Source organism: Strigops habroptila, chromosome 9, assembly GCF_004027225.2.
Source record: "Strigops habroptila isolate Jane chromosome 9, bStrHab1.2.pri, whole genome shotgun sequence".
Taxonomy (NCBI): domain Eukaryota; kingdom Metazoa; phylum Chordata; class Aves; order Psittaciformes; family Psittacidae; genus Strigops; species Strigops habroptila.
The window spans coordinates 16641898-16665159 of NC_044285.2; the positions used below are offsets into that span (position 1 = coordinate 16641898).

Here is a 23262-nt window from a genome sequence, read left to right on the forward strand (position 1 = left end):
CTTTCAGTTCTTGGGAGCACACAAACAAGGTAAAAACTTCAGAAAGTGCTGAACAATATCTCAAGAGATACAAAATGAAACAGATGGAAGAGTTGGGACAAGTCATCCAAAAATGAAAGTGAAGCTAGAAAGAACATTTTTAAGAAACTAATGGTTTTGCAAATGTGTACAATCCACTAACATATAATTGGCAGAGCTAATGCTACAGAGTTGAAATTTATGAATATTAATTTACAATTAATTTTACATAGTTGTAAGAATCTTAATAAGTATAGAAGTCCAATATTAGAGTTTTATACCAGATAGCCATGAAAATATTGTAGATTGCTTTTACTTTCATAAGGATAGCAGCACCAGGCAAGGGCATGCTCTCGGTCTTTACTGGAAGAAAAAGATTCTGGATCACTGATTTCTATCCTTTTTAACTGGAATCAAGGGGGAAAATGGGCAATATGATAAAATTTCTCACATACTTTTCATTCTTACTTTTTTTTTTTAAATCCATTCATACATCCACATTAAATTGCCCCATAAATTATTTCTGTGCTGCACCATACACATCAAGAAAAAATATTGGCTATTAAAATCAATATTGAACACAATTATTTTCACTAGCACTTAAGAAGAATTATTTTCACTGATATATTCATAGATATGTTCTTCATACACTGATGTGAGATTAAAGGCTGAGTATATATTTTCAGCATTCAAGAGCTAAACAATTAATCACTGAAAAGTAAAATGGCAGGAAAAGAAAATGAGTATCAGAGAGACCTGAAACAGTGGTATTGGTGACCTGTGCAATAAAACAACATCGGAAGCAGATCTCCCAGGCAGTGAACACTGAGTAGAACAGATGACCTCATCTGAGCTGGAGTTTTGCTACCATCCTAAACATACAAGTGGACTCTAACAGAGTATTTTGCTTTCCTGGAGTTCCTATTTTCAAAGATGAGGATAACCCAATGAAAACAAAGAATGCTTCTGTTTAATGGTAAAATTCCTGTACAGTAATACAGAATGAACTGTGCCCTACTACATCCCAAACTGTGTCCCTTTTTACAAGTATCAGATTGTCTTTCAACCATCTAGTTTCCTACAGGTACTAAGTTCCTCATTAAAGACATGCCAATGTCTTGTATTTTTCAACTTAGGAAAAGATACGAAGGTTTACAGTGTGCTCTTAGATACTGCTAATTCAAAATGAAGCCTTTGTCTCAAGGAATTATGTGTAAAGTTGTTGGAGTAAGATTTACAGTGATGAGAATGCTCTTGTTCTCAGGAAGGCTGAATGAATAAATCTGTTGTGGGGTTTTTTTGGGAAGAGACAAACTTCCTTCCTCCTGAATGAAAGCACACAGAGACAAAATCTCAGCTCTGCAGCAGATGTTTTTGATACAAAGTGATCTGCTTCAAGCATATCTGATTCCTGAACCATCACACTGTATAACGTTAGATTTGATTTCCACATCCCCCGAGTCAAATGCTGCTCTGAAAGCCAAGCAACTGTCACAGCCACTCTCCACCCTATAATTTGCTAACATACGCGGTGCTCATATATTCTCCCCAACCCATGATTTTATTTATCATCTGGTATAGTCAGCAAATAGCATTTGGTGTCCTTTCATTTGCATAGGGACATACTCCTTATTCTTTGGTTGATTTGTAATTATTAACATAAAAACATCAGGATTTATGATGTCTTGGAGATGCTATGAGTTCGAGGACACTTTTGTGTAGATGTGCAGGCTCTCAAAAGGTAATTCCTGCTGAGTGTTTACTTGAAAGACTCTGCAAGATTGGAGATGATGGTATAAACAGCTATCAACCAAGTGTCCTCCCTGAAGTCCTAAACAACAAGGATGAACACTGCAGTCTTGTGATCGTAACCAAGCTGAAAGAACTGTGCTTCCCATTTTAATAATTAGCTGTAATAGTAGCTAAGGATTGTGGCAGGGCTGGTAGAAAGCTGTTCTTTCAACTGGAAAGAATGATGGAAGTAGTCTGGGTAGCCCAGGACAGCATTCAGACAGAGAAAGTGAGGAGTGCTAAGCAGAGGAAGAAAAAGCCCTTCAGTATAAAAAGTACAGAAAGGCACCAAGAAGAACAAGCAACTCAAATCAAGCATGATATGTTCTATGCACAAGATACTGTCAGCAAGTAACAGAACAATGTTAGTTTCACTGCAGCTTCTGATGGAAGACACATTCTGATGTGGAGACAGATCATCTGGAGAATTCAGCCCAGAAACAGATCACTTGGCTATTGCTCAGCCAGGCAGGGACACTGGGCACAAGGGAAAAATCTAGGCTAGATGAGAGCCTCCTGAACTGAGAGGGATAAGATGCTGCTTGGGTTAGCTGTACATAATCCACATGAGAGGATTTTTCTCATGATCTTGGCTACCTTGGGTTCTCATCCTAGAAGCAGGCATTCAACTACTGGGATGTTCAAAGCTATAAAGTCATTCTAAGCTCTGATTAAACTCAGTTACTAAGCATCCACAGCACATCAGAGAGTGGAAAAAATGTTGATTACTCATGTGACTGTGTATCTTTAATAGACACATATGAGTAATAAGGTAAATGATTCTGTGCTATTAAAACCTCTGCTAAAAACAACGCATAATCTATCCTTTGCAATATGCCAGTTACGTAATGCTACATGACTATAAATCTAACATTGTTTGCTATGCTTCATTAGTATTTAACACAAATGGTCTGCATTGACAAAATACATCCAGTCATAAATATCGCCACTGTTCTACTGAACAGTTGGGAAAAGGCCTTAGTTTTAAAATATTTATATGTAGCTTAATTAAAAAAAAAAATCACTGACTCAATCACATCACATAGGTCTATAACGTATCAGATTGGAATCTCAAGTTTCTTTACAATACTCAAGAAAACCTGAAGAAAACTCAAACAGTCAGACAGATGACTTACTGAAGTGTAGGTCCATGCGCTGTTAAGCCCCTTCTGCCTTTGCACTTTGTCCAAGTCTATACATGTAAGTTCTCATAGCTGTATCACATAAAGAGCAAGTAGCAAGTAACCTACAACTGGCCCTTCAGACTCAATTACCAGTAGGTATAAAACACATTGTGCATTGGACAAATGCAAACTAAGCAACTTTATCCAGCAATGAATAGCTGATTAGACAGACAGAACACTTTTCTAAACATAGACATAGCAATGTCATGAAAATAAAATTAATTTCTTAGGCAGAACTAAGAAAAACAAACCCATTTTTAATTTTGAAGTCCGCATTCATGCCCATTTTCAGATGTACAAAGTCCTCATACCACTGAAATAATGCTTTGAAGTCCATAAAATCTGACCTCCTTGACAGTTAAGCAGCTGCACAGAATTCTAGAATTGGTAAATTTGAAACCTCAAACTGAGCACAGACTTGACCACAAACTCCCTGTGCAACACTGAAGTGAACCTGGCTAGAGATACAAACAGCAGCATATGCAATGTGATTGCAGAAAGGCAATCTTAGTACTAGAAAGATATATACCAAAATAGCCCAAACATTTCCGCATACATTCTTTTGAATGACAGAGAAAACACAGAATCTTGGAGCTCGACACGCTTAGCTTATCAAAATTAGATAGAAAAGCTATTGGTTTATGGCATTATTTATTTTAGGATACTGATAGCTGGCAGGAAGAACCAGACACAAATAAAATAGAACCGATACATGTGTGCATATGTATTTTTAAAAAACCTCTTTATATCTTCATTCAAACCAAGAACAAGCACTTTCTGGAAGATATGCATCAAGCACAACAAGCAGAACATTTCCGTGAGACAAGTAGCTGTGCTAAATAAAAAGTTCAACAGAAACAAGACTGCAGGGATTTTACCAGCGGACAGGCAGAATACAGAAACACCAACAGAGCAAATATTTAGGACAGCTTCTGGCAATTTAGAAAATCTGTATGCAATCCATATACAATGTATAGAATTTTTAGCTATTTGTACAACAGCCGCTGTGTATTTAACCTACCCATTTGCTGATGTATACTTTTTAAGTCTGCTGTAGCTGCTCAGTAGTTACTTTGATCTAACACACAATTTCTTAAAGCATATTAAGATTAAAAGACAACTTTCAGGAAAAGGCCCAGTGTGCATGTGTCAAGCCCACAGAACCACTTTGCAATTTGTATACCATACAGATATCACGTACTCATTTCTAACTTCCTGTCTTCACAACTGTTGTTAGCCCACATCAGAAGAAATTAACAAAACCAACCATGACAAAATGCCTTCAAATATCAAAGGTGTCTTTCCACTTTTAAGCGAATAAACTTTACACAACTACAATAAAATTATAGAAAGACCCAGTTATTTTTCTGATATCGGTTCTCAGATGTTTTCTAACCGAGCCACTTTACTCCCACACCATGAAGTTCAGGTACACATATTAATCACTGGCCCCAGAAATATCTCTGGTTTCTCTATCACTTTATGGGAAGTCCATTTCAGACTAAACTTAGCTGCTTTGCACAGTGAGCCAAAACATTTATAACTACTTCCAGGCAGCTGAAAATGACAAAATTCAGCTAAAGTCCCCTCCTCTCTCTCCCTAGCACAGATGCTTTTAAGGCATGATTGTTAATAACCTAAAACACAACCATCTAACACTAAGAACTTTTTTATGTTTTTGCTGAAAACACCTACCTTAGTACTCTCTATGGTCAGCTTATCACAAGAGTTGACTTACTAGTCAAAATACTAGTGTCTCTCTTTTTATGACTGGCTCTTCCTTTAAGCAAGTGGTGAGCACAGGAAATACTTGTGTGCTGTCAGCTTACCTTCCAGTAAGTCTCTCGCCAGACCTGGTTCTGCCCCTGTGGACCGAACAAAGTCTGACAGGACTGCATCCATATCAAGAGTCATGTGATCATTCAGAGGTGCTGCCAGACATGCAGCAGCAGGACTTGCTGGTCGGCTAGAAGGCATCCATCTGCCAAGGAGAAAAAGAAATGGCATTTTAGGATATACTCCAAGTGATGTAAATCACATTTTTCATCTCTTCCCCAAACAGGACTATTAAAATTTTTAAACCATTCAAGTTAAAACAAACAGTGATGGTCATCCACCTCTGCCTTAGCCTAAAAGCTGTTGATCACTCACACTGGAAGGTTTTCCCTTTCCTAACATTTCATATATTGTTTTTTCTTACGTGCAAGCCTGTAAATAATTCTGTAACTTGAAGACTCCAATCCAGCTAAACAAAGGCACTGTGCCATGGCCGACAAAAATACAACTGCCCTTCTGCATTTTGTACCTACTTTTTTGTTCCCAAGAACGTAATGTTCTCCACAAATATCAAATAAAAACTAAAGCAGGCATTTCCTGAGTAGTTTCTGCTGGATAAGCTATGAAGGAAACTGTCACTCAAAACACAGTTATGCTAAAGGTTGATGTAGATAGATGAGATCCAGAGGGCCCTTCCAACCCTAACAATTCTGTGATTCTGTAAAGGCAACTGTACTTCTACCCTGCCTGCACCACTGCAGAAATAGTGCGAAGCAAAGAAAACGGGATGAAATTAAGTGAAACATAAGCAAAAGCATATGTTTTACTTCTATGCTTGTTATTCATCATTGGACAAAGTTTACCTTTGAACATGAATTAATTTTTCCTGTTAATTCCTCCTCTCAGGCTCAGCTGCAGCTTTACTGTGTGCCAAGGGTAAGTACTAGTTTGGAGATTTCCTACTGGCAGCAGATGATACTGGTTGGCTCTTGCTTGTACCACAGCTACAGAGAAAGAAACTGTGAAAGAAATTGGAAACCAGTTGATTTCACTGTTCCCCAAATGAAACACAGTCCTTTCCCACTCCATGTGCAATTACCTGGTCATATCTAATCTTAAAAATGGAGTGCCTTTGCTTTCTTAGAAATTGCCTTTTTCTGCACTACATACCCCAGGTAGGATACAAACATCATTTACCTTCTGCCCCAGGAGCGTGGGGGCCTTCTTGGCCTCATCCATGAGGTCTGCCTGCAAAACCCACCTTCCAACAATCTGAATGTATGTGGGATATGGCTACACAATGACACACTTTTTGGTATCAAAGCATGCTAGGCCTACCCACTTAGTCTTCTGGCCCCTCCACTGTATGTTTTATACTGCCTCTACATCTGTGCTTTTATACTAGTTATACAACTGTATCATTATGTTTGGGCCACATCAGGAAAGCAGGGGAGGTGAACCCTTCTATTCAGCCCTGGTGAGACTCATCCAGAATTACATCCATTTCTGGCTCCCCAGCACAAGAAAGACATTGACATACTGGAGCAAATCCAATGAAGGACTGCAGACTGCGCATCTGGATCACCACTGGACAAGGGAAACACTTCTCAAATGAAGATGGAATAACAGAAGGAAAGATGGAAATACTGAGGAGGAAATACTATAAAGGAATGCACACACTTCAGGAAGAAAACTACCTTAGTGGATTATAACCAAATTTAGCATCTAAGCTTTGTACCAACTGAATTTGTTTCAATTCAAACGTAAGACAAAACCACTACTTTTACTGAAAATAAAAAATAAACCAACAAAAAAAAAATCAACGACAAAAAAAAAGCTCATAGATCTACTGTACTAAACATCCATACAAAAAGTCACAAGAAACTGAATACAATTAATTTCTTTAATGACTAAGAGAAAGAATGAAACAACCAGCTTAAAGAACCTGCTGCAGGTGAATGATACAAAGCATCAGTGAACCTCATCTAACAGTCCAAAGTGGCTGCTAATTTTGAGTGCACCAGCTGGGCACTCAAGTCCAGTCACTAGGTGTGGGGCTAGACTGCTAAGCAATTTGGAAAACCGAAGTGCATATCAGGCTTAACAAGCCAATTCATGAGTTGTCTCAGTATCAGCATTATTTCAGTGTTGAAAAGATTTCCTTTTAACAGCAGAAGACCCAATTCTTTCAGCATTTATGACATCACCCAACACCTCAGAATTGCCTCTTGATTACATGGTCATACAGAATCCATATATTGACCATGTCAACAGATACATTTCATCCTTAACTCATCCCAGTAAAGGTTACCCAAGCTGCCCATGAAGATCTTTACCACAAAAGAGGATTTTTCTGGTAATGCAGAAAGTTCTCTGTCTATATATAGAGAACTGGTAGTATCTGATGAAAACATGGCCCACCTGCAGCAGAGCCAGAGATGAGGCCAGCCATGGTTTTACTGAAAAACAATAATTTAAAGTTAAATACTCTCCGGGTTCCATTATCTAGTGATAAATAGCTGTACAGGTAGAAACACCTGCCTTGTGCTGCATGCCAAGGAAGCACACTCCATCCAGACCTTCCAAATGCACGACAGGGACATGATAACATTTTCTAGTCAAACGCTCCCTCTATATCTGTGTACTTTGCTGTGCAATTCTCCAGGCTCTGCGTCCTGCAACTGTGCTTAGAACACCTGCACAAAAATACTTGTTTAATTCTTCCTGTATTAATACCTATATTCTTCCTACATATACCTATATTTAATTCTTCCTGTTACTCATCAGACCTAAATTAACAGCTCAACATAGCCTAATAGTGTTTATTCAGACAGTTGTAAGAATCAATGATGAAACATGTTAATGAACGTTAAAATGAAAGAAACCAGAACAAACCCATCACCGATTACCTGAAGGAACACTGGTTCACCGTGTTGGATTACTTAAAAATGAAATCAGATGTACAGGACTGTGCTGACTGGAGCTAGACTCCTGCCCAGCCTCCATGCAAACTCCAAATTTCAACTAAAATGCCTGCTACGCATGCAACTGAGTAGCTGTCTGCTGTGGAAACTCATTCCTCTTACACTGGTAAGGCCTCACAAAGTCCCTGAAACATTATAAACTGAATGTGGTGCTACCAAATCCACAAATATTAACAGCTATAGTAAAAAACCCCAAACCCTCCCAATGCAGCATCCCCTGCCCATCCAACCCCCCTCCCAAACTCAAACACTAGGTTTCCTACTGTAACAGTATTTTACTGTTAGTACCAACTACTAACCATGTATTAACTATTTTTCTTTTTTCATATAGCCAACAGCTCCCCTCTACCCCATTTTGAAGTCATGATTATCACAGAGGACAGGGGGTCTGGCTGTTAGTTGTACTACCTCCCCCTGAAGAAAAACCTATACCAGAACCCTGAACTATGCATGCTCTACACTCTGAAAGCGAGGAGCAGGGTTGGTAGGATCCTCCCTGTGTACAGTTGAACTAGCACTATTTTCTTCCCCCGAGGGAGTTGTTTTCACAGCTCTCTAGAACTTAGAGGAGGAAAAAACCCAACAAACCAAAACTCAGCTAAAGAAAAAGTCTTAAAAAAATTATCATATTTGCCAGAAAACTACTATTAGCCATGAAAACCCACCCAGATGGAATAGTAAGAACTACTGAGCAAAAGAAGAAAACAAATTGTAAAAAAAAAAAAAAAAAAGGAGGCAGTGACCAGAAGCCTGATGGTTCCCAGACATACTGTTCTCACCACATGAGCACAACCTCTCTTCACCTACAAAACTATCCCCACCACCTTTGCTCCATGTGACTGGTCAAAGCATTAACACAACTCACACCTGAAATACACAAACTTGAGGAGATCAAACACAATCACCCATATTATCGTCACCTGTCAATAAGCATCACTCCTCTTGTGGGTAGCAGCACAGGCACACATATATACTTGCAGTACTCCTTTTAAATGTGTCACATATGACACACAAAAGGCACTTTGAATCAAGTGTAAATGGAAACATCTTGACCCTCAAACACAAAGACCTTGGTTTTCACTCATTCTCTAGCCAAACTTCTTCTCTAAATAACTTATTTATACAATGCAAATACAAGAGGCAGAAGGATTTGTTGTATATTCTAAGAAAAAGCATTTTAAAAGTATTTAAAGAAGAGATACTGATTGCTTCTAAATGTTAAGGTGGGTTAACAGGACTTGAAATCAATTTAATCAATTAATTTAATTAATTTAATCTCCATTATATTTGATCTTTTCTTCTCTAAGTACCCCTCTCAAAACTGAGCCATGCGTGGAAGGAAACTCTCTTCATCTGAATCTAAATTTGACTTCTTCAAAATCAAATAGCTTCTCCCAGTCAAACAATAGGAAGATATTTTTTTCCAAACAAATGGAAAGAGATGCATAGGGGTAACTAATGAAGCAAAAGCATGTATGTTAAAACAAATCCCATACGTCCAGAAATACAAACAGCTAACAAAACAGAAGCAAGGAGCAGAAAGAAACCAGCGCACAAATGGTGCACAAATGGGCAGAACCTCAGGAAGACGTAATGACTGAACTGCAACTAGGATCTTTCATAATTTTCACAGACAGGATGAAATAAGCACTATCAGTAATGTGCCAAGCCTCAGTGCTCTGGGAAGCCATTAGGGTTAGACAGACAATCACTGACTGGATTAAACCAGTTTCTCCATGTGCTGTTTTTAATTGCCCTGCAGTGTGATGAGGCTAACTGCCCACTAGCATTACTGGCATCTCCAATGCCACTGGCATCACAAACGTCTCTGATGGTTTGGCAATATATAGGTTAACAGGCTAAGTGCAGACCACCCTTCTGTTCAATATTCAAGCTGCTTGCATTTTTGGTTATGAAGGCAGAAAGACCCTGTTTGTGCACAGCTCCAGGCTTTGAAAGCAACTCTTTCTGACATACCATATTTGATGGACAATGTCATTATTCTACAATCTTGACAATAATACGAAATTCAACCAATGCATTAAATAAGACCATTTCTTCCTCCCTAGTTTCTGGTTTTCTAATAAATAAATATGGGTAGCAGAAAAATACAGACTATATCGTAAATGTTCATCTTTGTATGTAAATATTGAGGATATAACATAGTGTATCCACAAAGATACATGATTGCTTAACTGTAAAATTTGCTCACTGGTCTGAAATTTTTATCTCAGATTCACAAGGAATAGCCTACATCAATTCTTTTTCCTCTTAGATTATGCTCAGAGAATGACAGTTGAAACTAAGAAGGGTATTTTGATCAGTAAGGTGGCAGAAGGCCAGTCTACTAGTAATACCAATGCCCCATACATAAATGCAAATAAAAATACTCCAAACAACTGAAAAAAGCCAAACCCAAACCAAAAACCAGTCCACAGTCTTAAATTAGCACCTCAATAAACTGCACAGGCATGTTCCAAAGCAGAAGCTACAGAAGTCTCTTAAAATTCCAGCCTGACTGATGACAGCTGTGTACGACACTGTGCAACTCTCAAAATTTAAAAGGAGAGATTTTCTGGCAAATTCCTCAACAGCATCTCTGCTCCTGCTCTGTTGCTCTATGAAGAAAGGTGTACAGAACTTGTAATTCAGTTGTATTTATTTACCATGATCCAGTAGTCAGAAGGAGGAAAACAAACACATGGGATTCAGAGAAAAGCTGTGTCAAAGAGGAGAAAGCAGAGATAAAGCATGACTGCAGAGTCTAAGAAACCACACAGAAATCAATACAGGTACATAAAGGTATGTAGCTAGTGCTACTCTAGATAGCACATAGCACCTGCTGGGTTTCAGCTGTTGCTTCAGAAGTGTATGAGTCTACTAGTTCCATGAGGCTATCTCAGAGCATACAGAGCTTTCAAAGTAGCAATACACATCTCTGTGTGAGGAAGGTGCCCAAATCACTTATTTCCACATATAATACTTGTCAGGTGCATATTTAGGTACCTGAATCACACTTGGAATACTGACTACCTGAAACACACCTGGGGATCTTTCTTTATTTATTTATTTAAATGTTCACCTTAATTTATTTATTTATAAATTTATTTATTTAAATGTTCACCTTAATTTGTCAAGACTGCACAAGACCATAACTAAATACACACAACTGCACAGGAATGCTGACGTAAAGTTTTTCCAGAAAGTTTTTAAGTTCTCACAGCAGTTTTTTCCTAGACACAATGATTTCAGTTGGAAAGACAAACAGGGTCTCAATAAACCCATTCGAATAGAAGCTTACCCTGTTTCCTAATAAAAATAGCTCTCAGGCAGTTGAGTGACAAATATAAAACTGGGTACAAAGAAATACTCCACACCTTTTCTTCAATCAGGACATCCTAGCTCCCTCTACACTGATTTCACTTTCCCAGAGATTCCAGGCCTTCAACTTCTACAAAACCTCTCCGGTATTGCCCTACCTTGCATGGCATTGATGCTGCCCATCAGCAGAATGCTCCAGTCCACCAGAAATTCAAATTTGACTGTAAATCACTGGACACAAGGCAGCTTTTTCACACAATGCCTAAGCATGCTTAAGCCTAACACTCTCAGAGGAGATCTCTCAGATCATAGTGGACTTAAGAGTAGATATTTATGCTCAGACTCCTATATCACAGTATTTTAAAGGCCAATTAAAAGAGAGCATCTCTCTTAAGCATTTTACTTTTACATCCTGTATTCATCCCATGCAAATCAGACATTACTTCACCAGCTTCACACCAGTTTTGTTCTAAACACACTTTATCTTCAAATACCTTGCAGATTTAGCTGCCAAAAATATAAAGATGAAAGCCAGTCTTTAACCTCACAGTCAGAAGAACATCTCACATAGAACTAAATATATACTATACACTTCTATTACAGATTAAGTGGACTTAAGTTTTGCAGCCTGTTTTGTATGACTAAGCCCATGCTGCTCATAGAATTCCTATGAAAGAAATAAAATATTATTCAGGAAATATATCTGTACAAACTGTACTATTTAAGCTACTGTACACTTCACCAAAACGCTCCTTCAAGCCTCTGTACTGAGCTAGGAAGCTGTACCTTTAATCTGACTGCATTCAAATTAGCTGCACTTGACTGAGTTCTCCCATCAGAATGGCAAACCACTCCATTAAGAGGCACTGCATAATTACATTAGTGAAGGGACATGGGGTCACAAAATATTTGCAATAATAATCTGCAAAATTACAGGTTCTGCAAAACCTGTACAAAACGCTTTAAGCTGCTGAGTGGATAAGATCTTGACAGCAGATGTAGTCACAGTGATGGATTACAAGGCATTAGCTGAAGCAGCCAAAGTGATCATAACTACCTAAACATCATGTAACATAGAATCATAGCATAGTTAGGGTTGGAAAGGACCTTAATGGCAAAGTGGGGTATTTATATGTTAATCATAAAACAAGGACTCTCATAACATGTAAGATAACAAGACAATATGCGGTCACTTGTACAATTATGAGCCAATTTATCTTCTCAAGTATAAAACATCAGAGTTAAAGAAAAGGTGAAGAACAAGAAAGAAGACAAATAAAAGCTCCTATCAGGCATTATTACTAAGGTTTTGTCTGCACAATGGAATTCAGGAAAATTAACCCATATTAATTTAACTGGATTTGGCCATGTCCATTAAATTTATTTGCAAACACCTTCATCTGGCAATAAAATGTGGTCTTGGTCTGGCTCATCTTGCCTTCAGAGTGAATTAAACCAAATTCACTGGAGGCCACTTTAATCATGAATAGGAGAGTGCACAGAGAGACTTGGTGGCATTTAAGCTGCCCTCTAAATTCCTCCATTTAGTTGATCTGCCCCAATTTTCCTCAGTATCTTGTGTAGACAAGTCCTGAACTGATACATTAGACTCAGAAGTGAAAAAACCCCCACAAAAAAACCAGAGGGAAGCTATGCTGAGGAACCCTCAGTCCACACACTAAATCCCCGTGGGAACTGTCAGAGAAGAGCCAATACCCAAGAAAAGAGAATTGTTCAACTATTTTAAGGTCAGTTCTAGGAAGGGTAATGCCCAAGTTCAGGGACCAACTGGGAAGTGTTTTAAAAACACATCTACAGGTCAGTTTCCAGAAAAGCTATTTAAAATATCTACCATTTGAATTATTTGAAGCTAGAACTATTGATAAAGTACACCACTAAATCATCTTTTGAAGCAATTTATTTAAGACTTAGAGGTTATAACCTATTACTTGAGGCTAAGATGAAAGAAAGTGGAAAAGAGAAATTGAAAAGACCATGCTGCCTTTAAGAGCTATGGCACGCTCCCACTGAAGGAACATTATGGAAAGCTAGAGACACTACTCAGTACATTAAAATATCCAGAATATGTTCCAAAACACCTATAGTCACTGCTAACAACTGAGAAGTCCTTTACTTGCACTCCACCGCTGAGGGCAGCCTAGCAAAAGGCACACCACCAGTCCTACAGCAGGTGCACATGCAGGAGAATTCATTCAGTACTCAGATGTCCTGTTTACAACTGTGTTTTCATGGAGCTTCAGAGGGTTTTCATAACACTATTGTTCCTACTCAAGAATGACTACATTCTCAGAGAGAGAAAATGTCACAGATGAGAAGTCCACAGAAACAGGGCTGCAGAACTGCAATAAATGACAAGCATGAAACAGCCTTTCCAGGTAAGGATCCTTTATATCCCTTCATATGTATATGTTTCTCAGGATAAACCACCACCATTGCTATAATGGTTTTGCTTTCATACAGGACAACAGATAAGGCAATTACAGTGTTTCCTTTATTTAATTCACGGGGGCCCTCATAGTGTGAAAGTAAGCAGCAGTGCAAGAGCTAAATGTAACAGCACTGATAAAATTGGAGTTTCCCTAAAACAAAGGCCTTAATTTTAAATCAAATTCAAGCATCAATTATTCTCTTATCAGGGAAGGTGATAAAGTAGGCAGTGTTGTACTGTACTGGAAATATAACAATTAGGCTTTCGAATGTTAATCTAAGGCCTCTTAAATGCACAGTTTCATTAAGTAACATGCATCTCTTCCACTATAACACAAACAATATCAACAAGCTCAATTATTTCCTCATTCAGAATTTTTTCCTTATTTTTCCCCTCATTTATAAATTCATCCTGATGCTACCAGTAGATACTGTTTCCAGATATTGAACATATTCATCCAAATGGCATTCTTTTTCAAATAAAGAAGGTATGCTGGCCAAAACTCTAATCTTAACACAGTTTTCCCTCACAAAACATATATCATGTACTTTGCACGCATAATATTCAGTCCATAAAAAGCAAGATGTCTGAGTAACAATTGCTGGATATATATAATGTGGAGTTTCATTATTTTTTTCACGTCTGTGTTGCATTAAAAATGAAACACTTGGGCATACAGGCACCAGGAAATGCATGCAGCTCAACAATCAACACAGTGAAGACAAGCTTAACCACTTGCTGTTTCTAACATTTTGAGTTATTTAGCCCCCTATTTCTACATTGTGAATTGTAAAATTAATTGTCATAGCAACAGGAGTCTAAGTCTTCATTTACAATGCAGATAATCTTTTTGTTCATGTTATTCATGCACAACTCCATAGCCTCTGATCTGCAATGTGTCACAGTCATCTTTTACCAGGGAATGCGGGAGAGGAACAGAACACACAGGTATGACACGGTGGTGTGCAGTGGTCAGGAAGCAGTTCAACCTCAACTCCTGCTTTACAGCAAGTTACTTCCTCCTATATTTTCATTTAAGAACAAACAGCTGCTGACAAGCCAGCCTGCTAAGAGCAGTTCTGCTGTTAACGCTGCTTGTTTTTGAGTTGTAAATAGACACACAGCTGATTAAAGCTACATTTAAGCAAGTTTTTAATTCGACTTACTTACAACAGACTTTAAAGAAGAGTTCCTGGAGGCATGTGTCAGATGGGCATTATGCTCCTGGTTTTTGGTGAGAAAAATAATCTGGTTTTGCCACAGTAGAAGGTATGAATAAGCAAAATTTTGTCCCCTGAGAAATCTGGAAAAAAAAGTAGTGTATTAATCACTGTACTTATTCTATACTATCTGAGTAACAACAACTAGCAAAAATCAACTTCACCTTTGACCTTAGGAGCCGAACAGGTACTCTCTATGCAGATAAATTAACATGCACAATAATTTGCATTAAGAAGATTACTTGGGCACAACCCAGACAATTAAGGGAAAAAAACAGTAATTATGACTGTGCAAAAATATCCTTATGGCTATTCCACATGAGTATATGGTCATTCACACTTTAAAACTCCTCTAATAGTTCTTTCTCAAGATTCATCAAATAAACCTTTCAAAGTTTTACTTCTCATAAGCTATCAAACTCCAAGGCAAGGAACTAGTGAAGAGTTATCCAGACGATTCAATCAGGATAGCCATTGTCTTTCATGGAAAAAAGGGACAAACACATGAAGAAAGAAGGAACACTATTTCTATTTATTTTAAAAAGAAACAACATTTCCCTTTGCATAGAATCTACTCCTATTTGTTAAGCGTAAGTCTTGCTCCTTGCAAAATACATAATCCAATCACTGTAAGATTCACCTTATCATTTTAAATGACACTTCCAGTCAGTTTCACTGTTTCTGGTTTTTAATCCATTCACAAAACTCATACGCTTGTAACTGAGCCCAGCCGTATCAAACTCAGGATTGAACAGCTATCTGTCCAAAACCTTTCCTCTTGGAAAACATTCCTTCTAATAATGCTTTTATAGCAGGCAGAAATATAACAAGGTCCACACTTTTTATGAATTTGTGATAATTATGATATGAAAACAGAACATTATATTATTCCCATACATATGGAAATAACCAAATCTCAGTAGATAATAGTCCTGATGCAAAAAATCCTGGTTGACTGTTTAGCAACTCAACTTAAACACAGTGTTTGTGAGCTAATACATAGTACTTATTAAGATTCCTAGCTTCTTTGTTTTCCCCTTCACTGTGATATATTTTCATGCAAGAATCATGAATTCATCTTACTAAAGAATTATCTTCAGTTCTTTGTTGGAACTTCCTTATGAATGTACTGCATCACAATTATCCTCACACAGATTAAAGTTCAGAATAACATAAAAACAATCATCTTGTACATTTCAGAGGAAATGTAAGCATCAGTCAAACTGAATGTGCCTATGACCCTCATCTTTATCACCCTCACGGAACTTAAAATCCCAACAACTGGAAAACCCTCACCAAGTTACAGAGGTAACTTTTCTTAGCTGTGACACCTTTAAAGATACTTCGACGGCAAGGGATAGAAATAACCATCAAGTGTGAATACCATGTTAACAAACTGAAATAGCTACACTATGAAACTCCTATTAGCTGTGGGGAAATAACTAAAAACTGTATGCAGCCTTCAAAAATCAAACAATGATGTCTCTGCTAAGGAGAAGCTAACTTCTGCCACTGCCCTGGAGAAAATCAAACAGTCCTTTGTTCAGCTACATATTAGGAAACCATGATTGAAACATTTCCATAGTTTTGTTCAACACATGAGCTGCACAGAAAAAATAAACCCTTTCCATCCAACACTTGACCTACTTCTTTCAGTTGAAAGAGGACTTATGTTGGGGTTTTTTAGCCAACCAAAATGTCTAAACCTGGGAAGCAGGAGGGGTGGGGGAAGATGTTTTAAGATTTGGTTTTATTTCTCATTATCCTACTCTGATTTGATTGGTAGTAAATTAAACTGATTTCCCCAAATAGGGTCTGTTTTGCCCGTGACAGTAACTGGTGAGTGATCTTGTCCTGTCCTTTATCTTGATCCCACAAGCCTTTCATTGCATCTTCTCTCCCCTGTCCAGCTGCGGAAGGCAGTGAGAGAGCAGCTTTAGCGTGCACCAGGAACCCAGCCAGAGTCAACCCAGCACAAATATTCGCAGTAGCTTTCCCATTTTTTCCTGTCTTTGAGTGACATTTTGAAGTAATCACTGACAAGGAGCTGAAGAAGCTTCCCCCACTCAATTTTTAGAAGTACCTCAATTCTCTACCAAGACTCTCATACAATCCTTATCTTAAGCTCAAAAGGGATCCATCTTCCTCTTCTACCTATGGCATAGAACTGAAATACTTCCTACAATCTTCTCAGCAGCTTAGGACTAGCCCCACAGTGCTGAAAACCTTCTCTGCTAATGTTCTATTGGACCTGGATCAGCATCTCCCTGCAAAGTCACAAGGGTGTGCTCACTGCCATTATTTCTGTTTCATGCATGCAGTCTGCAGTAGTTTTAGGACAAAAGGATTATCTTTTAGAACATCAGCTTTGTGCTTAGTTTCTGTTAAGACTAGACCTCTTCAGAGCAAATTTCACATCTAGAACAAGGTCTTACCTACAGTTACATTGCTCAGTGGTTCCTTCATTTAGTTCAAGCAACTTAAGAAGTAAAAGACTTTTATGACCATAAGGAAACTGTAATATTTAAGAACTAATAACAAGAACACCTGAAGGAAGAAGGATTTATGTTAAAGATGGCCACTGTTAATACATAGGTCCTCCTAAAGAGAAATGACAAGCATCAAAGAAATTACTATTCCAGTTATGGAAAGTGGCTCTGCCATGTCCTGCAAGTGTCCGTGTTGAAAACTGTGGGGGCAAAGTACAAAATTCAACACACGGCATCTGTCCACAGCTCATCTACAAAACATCTATGGCTGGCTAATGCTTCATGTTCTTGCAGACACCTCTGACAGTTATGTTATTCCCCAGAGTAAAGCACTTCTGATGATCTAACGGGCACTTCACACTAGCACAGGCTGAAGTGCTAGAACAAACATTTTCTTTCTGTACTGAACCTTCATCACTTGACATCTCTTCGTAACCACTGCATGAGAAACATCCACCACTTCATCTATGTCCCAAGTCTCTACAGCCTGTCACATGTTACTGATGAATTCTCCACTAGGTAGGGAAAAAAAATGAAGAAAAAGGGGAAAAGAAAAATTTCTTCTTTACCCTGACAAGTGGTTCTTCCATGTGAGAAATGGAATACATCTCTCCTTAGCTTATGCTAGTTTGACTCTGAAATGTGTGCAGTGGATTGAGCTGGCAGGGATATGAAGGCAGAAGCTTAAAGGACATCTGAAGTGTTAGCATTATGAGCTTTGTATAAAGAGTCTTATTGATACAAGTCTCCAAGCTTCCTTTATCTCCTTGTACACAGAGATTAGAGAAAGGCTCAGATGGTTAATTGTATGTCAAATGCACAGTCAACACATGAAGAGTTCAGTACAGTCTTTTAAAATGGAGTTTTCAGCATAGTCATGCCTTGATGTAGACAATTCAACTATTTTAAACACAAGGCTTGACTGTCTGTTCCTCTTCACTTTGCATTGTTCCTCACATCAAGACAAAACATAATGGTGATTTTTCCACATTCCCCATTGTCCTGCGTTCAGCTGTAACAGTTGTTTTTCTCCTTCTTAGTAGCTGGTGCAGTGCTCTGTTTTTGACTTTCATTTGAGAACAGTGCTGATAACACACTGATGTTTTCAGTTGTTGCTAAGTAATGTTTACTCTGATCAAGGACTTTTCAGTCTCATGCTCTGCCAGCGAGGAGGGGCACAGGAAGCTGGGAGGAAGCAGAGACAGGACACCTGACCCAAACTAGCCAAAGGGGTATTCCATCCCACAGCGCATCATGCCCAGTATATAAACTGGGAGGAGTCACCCGGAAGGCCCAGGTCACTGCTTGGGTCGGACTGGGTAGCAGTTGGTGGGTGGTGAGCAATTGTATTGTGCATCACTTGTGTTTATTGTTTTCCTTTTCCCCTTTCAGTTTTATATTCTCTCCCCTTGTTATTTCCCTTATCATTATTATTATTGGTGGTAGCAGTAGTGGTTTTGTATTATACCTTAGTTACTAGACTGTTCTTATCTCAGCCTGTGGGGTTTACATTCTTCCGACTCTCCTCCCCATTTCTCTAGGAGCGGGGCGGGAGGGAAAAAGCGGGGGAGGGAGCGAGTGGCTGCGTGGTTCTGAGTTACCGGCTGGGCTTAAACCACAACACTCAAAAATACTGATCCCACCAACTGGTTCATCCCACAGGTTCCGTAACAGACTGATGGGAAAGTTCTCTCTCTTACAAAAGCCCTAAAAACAACAACAGAATTGAACTTCTGAGATTCAGATTATGTACAGAAAGCAAGTCCTTGTAAATCCTTAGGTGCATACAATGTAGAAAAAATAGCAAGTTGCTGGCTTGCCAGGCATTCACATAATGTGCTGAAATTCAACACTAAGCACATCAGCTCAGTGCACACAGTGGCCAAACATGCCATAGCAGGAAAGAGCTCACACAGACACATTATGCAGCAAACCAGAATCAGTAATTGCCCCCAGCCCTGTGATTCGCATCCTTGTTTCTGTGAAACATCAAGTTCCTCAGTTATAGCATTTTGTTTGGAAAACTAAACTAAGATCCTACTAAGAACTATGCTTTAATGCCATCTCCAAGATTTTTAGAACCACTACAGATACAAAGGAGAAAATAAAGATCTGAGACATGGAATCAGGAATGATTCATATCACAACATTTTGAAGATGCATAATTTAAGTACAGCAACTGCGTGTTTCACTTAAACTATATAAATAATTGACAGTCTGTGAAGAACCCATCAGGAAAACTGAAAACCATGCATCAGACAAATCCAGGGAAAGCACTCCTCCTCCCATTTGAATAGTGCAGAACAATACACCACAGATGCAGTATTAAAAGGCCATTAAATAACTCAATAGCTACGCTGGTGACTGAGCAGTCACAGCCTGTCATGTAGCCGATGAAAACCTGAATCCTGAACTCTTCCTCATCTCAGCATGTCAAGCTGTAGGAAAGTCATGCAGTGAAGATCATGCATCACATTTTATAACCAGAAAGAACTGAAACATGACTATAATCAATTATAGTGGCTACTAACTCGGTTTAATTACACTGAAGACACTCATTCCTACAGTCACTATGGCAGGTTTAAAGCACAATTCTTATAAATCATATTCAATGGTTGGAATGTTTGCTTATGTTAAAAATCTGTATATTGGTATCAGGGCTAGGGAAAAACACCACGGTTCTTTCAGTTATGTGTTATTCCTAAAACTTTCTGCCAGGGCAGGAGAGGATGGGATGGCATACGAATGTTCTTTTCAATGCCAACTCAACAGATGCCTTTCATGGTGGAAAGGGAAAAGCATGGCAAGTTTTGTTGAACTATCTAAGCAGAAAATTACCAGCTCCAAATTAAGTCCTGAAGAAGTTGCTGAGAAACATCCTACTGCAGATGAAAAGATCTCTCTTTTGAGTCCTAGGAAAGAATAACAACTACATGTATCAACCAAAGAGCAACGTCAAAGGAACACCTTGCGATAAGCTGAATGCCTCAGGTTTGGCCTTCATGAGAGACTTCTATTGATATATAGAATGTTTCTTAAAGAGAAGGAGAGATTTCTCTGTGACCAATCATCACACGTAGCTACAGCTCCAGTGGATAAAAAGTGTGCCTGATGGCATAAACTTATTTTTGGATTTGTTTGGAGGACTGCTGTAACTGACAAAAATCAAATCAGGGTTGACTTATACACCAGGACCTAGAGAAGCTGGATTTGCAGCTCTCTCTGACAGCACACTTCTACCAAAGCTTCAGATTTCCTCATTCTGGCCATTTTTTTCCAACTCAAACTGCTGCTGAGGAACCACTCTGGGCAGAAGGAGAGAATGGAGTCCCCCATTGCCACGCCATGCCACAAGTACACTTGGGTTTACTTTCATGTCACTGATTTGAATATGTTCTGTTCTAAAACTGACTGAAACTGACCCAAGTGGTGTTTGGTAGCCTCCGAGGATGTTGGAAGTATTTCTTCAGTTCATACTAGGAGCATATATTAATTTTTGCACGTCATGAAGAATCAGTATAGAAAATATTAAAGACAAGATTTATGCTAAATATTTTTCCAAACTTGTCAGTGACCTCTTGCACCCCAATTAGAGATCTCCTGGGGGCCAGTAGGAAGAGCTGAAAAGCTTTGTCTTCAGGGAACTAACAGAACAGCAGGCTTGGTCATTTGGGCCTCTGTCCTGGCTTATTAAAGCTTTGTTTTGGTTCTTTGGGGTTGTTTGGGGTTTTTTTTCTTGCCAAATGCTAACATGTACCATGCAGATCTTTTTTAAAAAATAATGGCTAATCTAGTACTGTGCTATTATAATTCTCTGCAGCTTTCTTGGAGTCAGTTTCTTTTCTGTGTCACAACTCCTCTTCAGACTTGTGCTTATACATATTGGCAAGCTATAAACCTCACTTCATTTTGATCAAAATATCAAGTGTCTACTGTGAACTTACGTAGTATTAAGAATGGCTGCTCATCAAAATGGAAAGAAAAATATAAGATGCCCTATGCAGCAAGAAAACCCCTCTTTCATTTAGTCAGATCAATTTGGTAACATTCTGCAAGTTTTTTCTCCCCACAAGAAAGTATAGTTACAGTTAGAAAAATGGAAAATCTCTTTGGATTTACATCTTTTTCCTGTAATTCAGGTAATATTAAAAAAATAATAGCAACAGGAAATACTCAGGTTCAATGAGGAAAACTGGAAGCTGATGAATCAAGGAAAGTGTCACAAGAAACACAGAAGAACTGTACACAAAAAAAGCATTAACAATGAACAGATATTCAAAGTTTGGTGTTAAAATAGCACAGGCTGATTATTGAGAGCTTCTGAACAGTTCTGACCAACTTCAGCACGATTCATGTATATTCAACATCTCTAAGAAGTAGACCATTACTTCTAATGGCCACTGTCGTCTTTATCTATTACTACATTCTATGAAAAGCAGGACATGGAGTTAAATATCAAGAGTGTGGAACAGGACATTTAGAAAGCCAGGGAAAAGAAAAAACAAATTAAATTACCATTGACTGCAATATAAGCCTGTCGGTGGGAGAATAAAAACCCACACCACACTGAATATTAATGTCTACAGAAAACAACTAAAGAAAATAATGACAATGCCTGGGGTTTTTTTTAACTTCTGTACCAAATTCACACATGGAAACAGCACCTGTGAACTAAATGAAGAACAATCTCTTCTAAAGCAAACTGCTCACCACAGACTACTAGACAGAAAAAAAGAGAAAATACAGCAGAATCTGTATTCTCCTTGAGCACCAGTTGACAAACATGATGACAACATCACTCTACAGAATTAGAACATGTTTTGCAGAGCTTACTGCAAGCTTCAGCACATAAATATCTTTCAGTTTTATCTACTGCAGGAGGAATTATTTATATAGATTTCTAAACATCTCAGACATACAGATTTCAGAAATACCTGTACTGTCCTCTGCTTTTTATAACAAAAAAGCCTTGGGAAGTAGACAGATTCATAGAACAAAAAATCCTTGAAGCTATCCAAAGTGACATTCTCTTTCACACATTTAATTTTTCTGTCTTTATTTTAAAGACACACTGACCAAACTCCAGCTCTGCAGCTGATCTATGCTAAAGGCATAGCAGAGCTGATTGGGAGTTGTTGCTGATGATTATTTTTAGAAATAAAATATCATCGCTCTGAACAATACACACTGCCAATTTGCTAGAAGTTTTTCCAAGCAGCAAGGCAGAAAAGGGCTCTGCCTGACAGGCAGGCCTGCTTGTATCCAGATAGCAAAGAAGAAAGAAAGAATCCTGTTACTGTTGGTTCAAAATAAAAGGATGTGGAGATGGAGCAGAAATGATTCCAGTGATGATCTACAATTTCGGTTAGGTGTTACCTGAAACGGCTGGGAGGAGGGAAAGAGAGAAAAATCTATTTGCTGTGGGGAGCTGGTCCCCAAACAACCGATCAGTAGCATTTGGCAAGGCAGATACTCAACAGACAGGAAAGATTTACACCACATAAAGGAAAAAAAAACAACCAACCAACCAAGCCTTTTCATGTTCTTCCATCACCTGCAAAAAAGCAACACAATGAGCTGATCAAAATGGTGGTTTATGAGTGACCAACAACAGTGAAGCAGAGAAACAGGGTTTCTCTCATTTCCCTGTCTAGCTTTGCAGAAACCTATTTGAAAAATTATGGTTTTATTGTTTGTATCAGTCACTTTCCACTAAATCAGTCAGTTTGCCAGACAGTGAATATGTGCAACATTCGCTTGTCTGAGTCAGCTTTCTCTTCCTTACAAATGTTTTGGAGAAACATCTTGCTTTTCGGTTTGCTGAACCAGTCAATTAACCAGCAGCGTTCTCCATTTCATGACAGATGGAATGAGCTCATTTCTTGAAGCTGCAGCCAGTAGACACTGAAAAGCAAACCATTTATGGAGAGTTCATAATACTTTAAAATGTAAAAAGGTACAAGCTGAACTTTATCTTGTTGATAATAATTTGCTTTTTCAAGCACTAGCATCAAAGTAAAAGTGGAGGTG

At 38.5% G+C, this 23262-nt stretch overlaps 1 protein-coding gene across 5 annotated transcripts in view; it reads right to left on the reverse strand.

The window, feature by feature from the left end:
• Positions 1 to 23262, reverse strand: part of OTUD7A (OTU deubiquitinase 7A) — a 117717-nt gene that overhangs the window by 39148 nt on the left and 55307 nt on the right. For 2 of the 5 annotated variants that reach the window (XM_030498198.1, XM_030498195.1), the window contains exons 4-6: positions 14694 to 14826; positions 5633 to 5788; positions 4823 to 4974 (exon numbers count right to left, since the gene is read on the reverse strand). In XM_030498198.1, coding sequence (XP_030354058.1) covers positions 4823 to 4970 — 148 coding nt within the window. In that variant the 5' untranslated portion in view covers positions 4971 to 4974; positions 5633 to 5788; positions 14694 to 14826. Of the gene's footprint in view, positions 1 to 4822; positions 4975 to 5632; positions 5789 to 14689; positions 14827 to 23262 lie in introns of all 5 variants that reach the window. The other 3 variants (XM_030498194.1, XM_030498197.1, XM_030498196.1) reach the window with 3 other exon arrangements.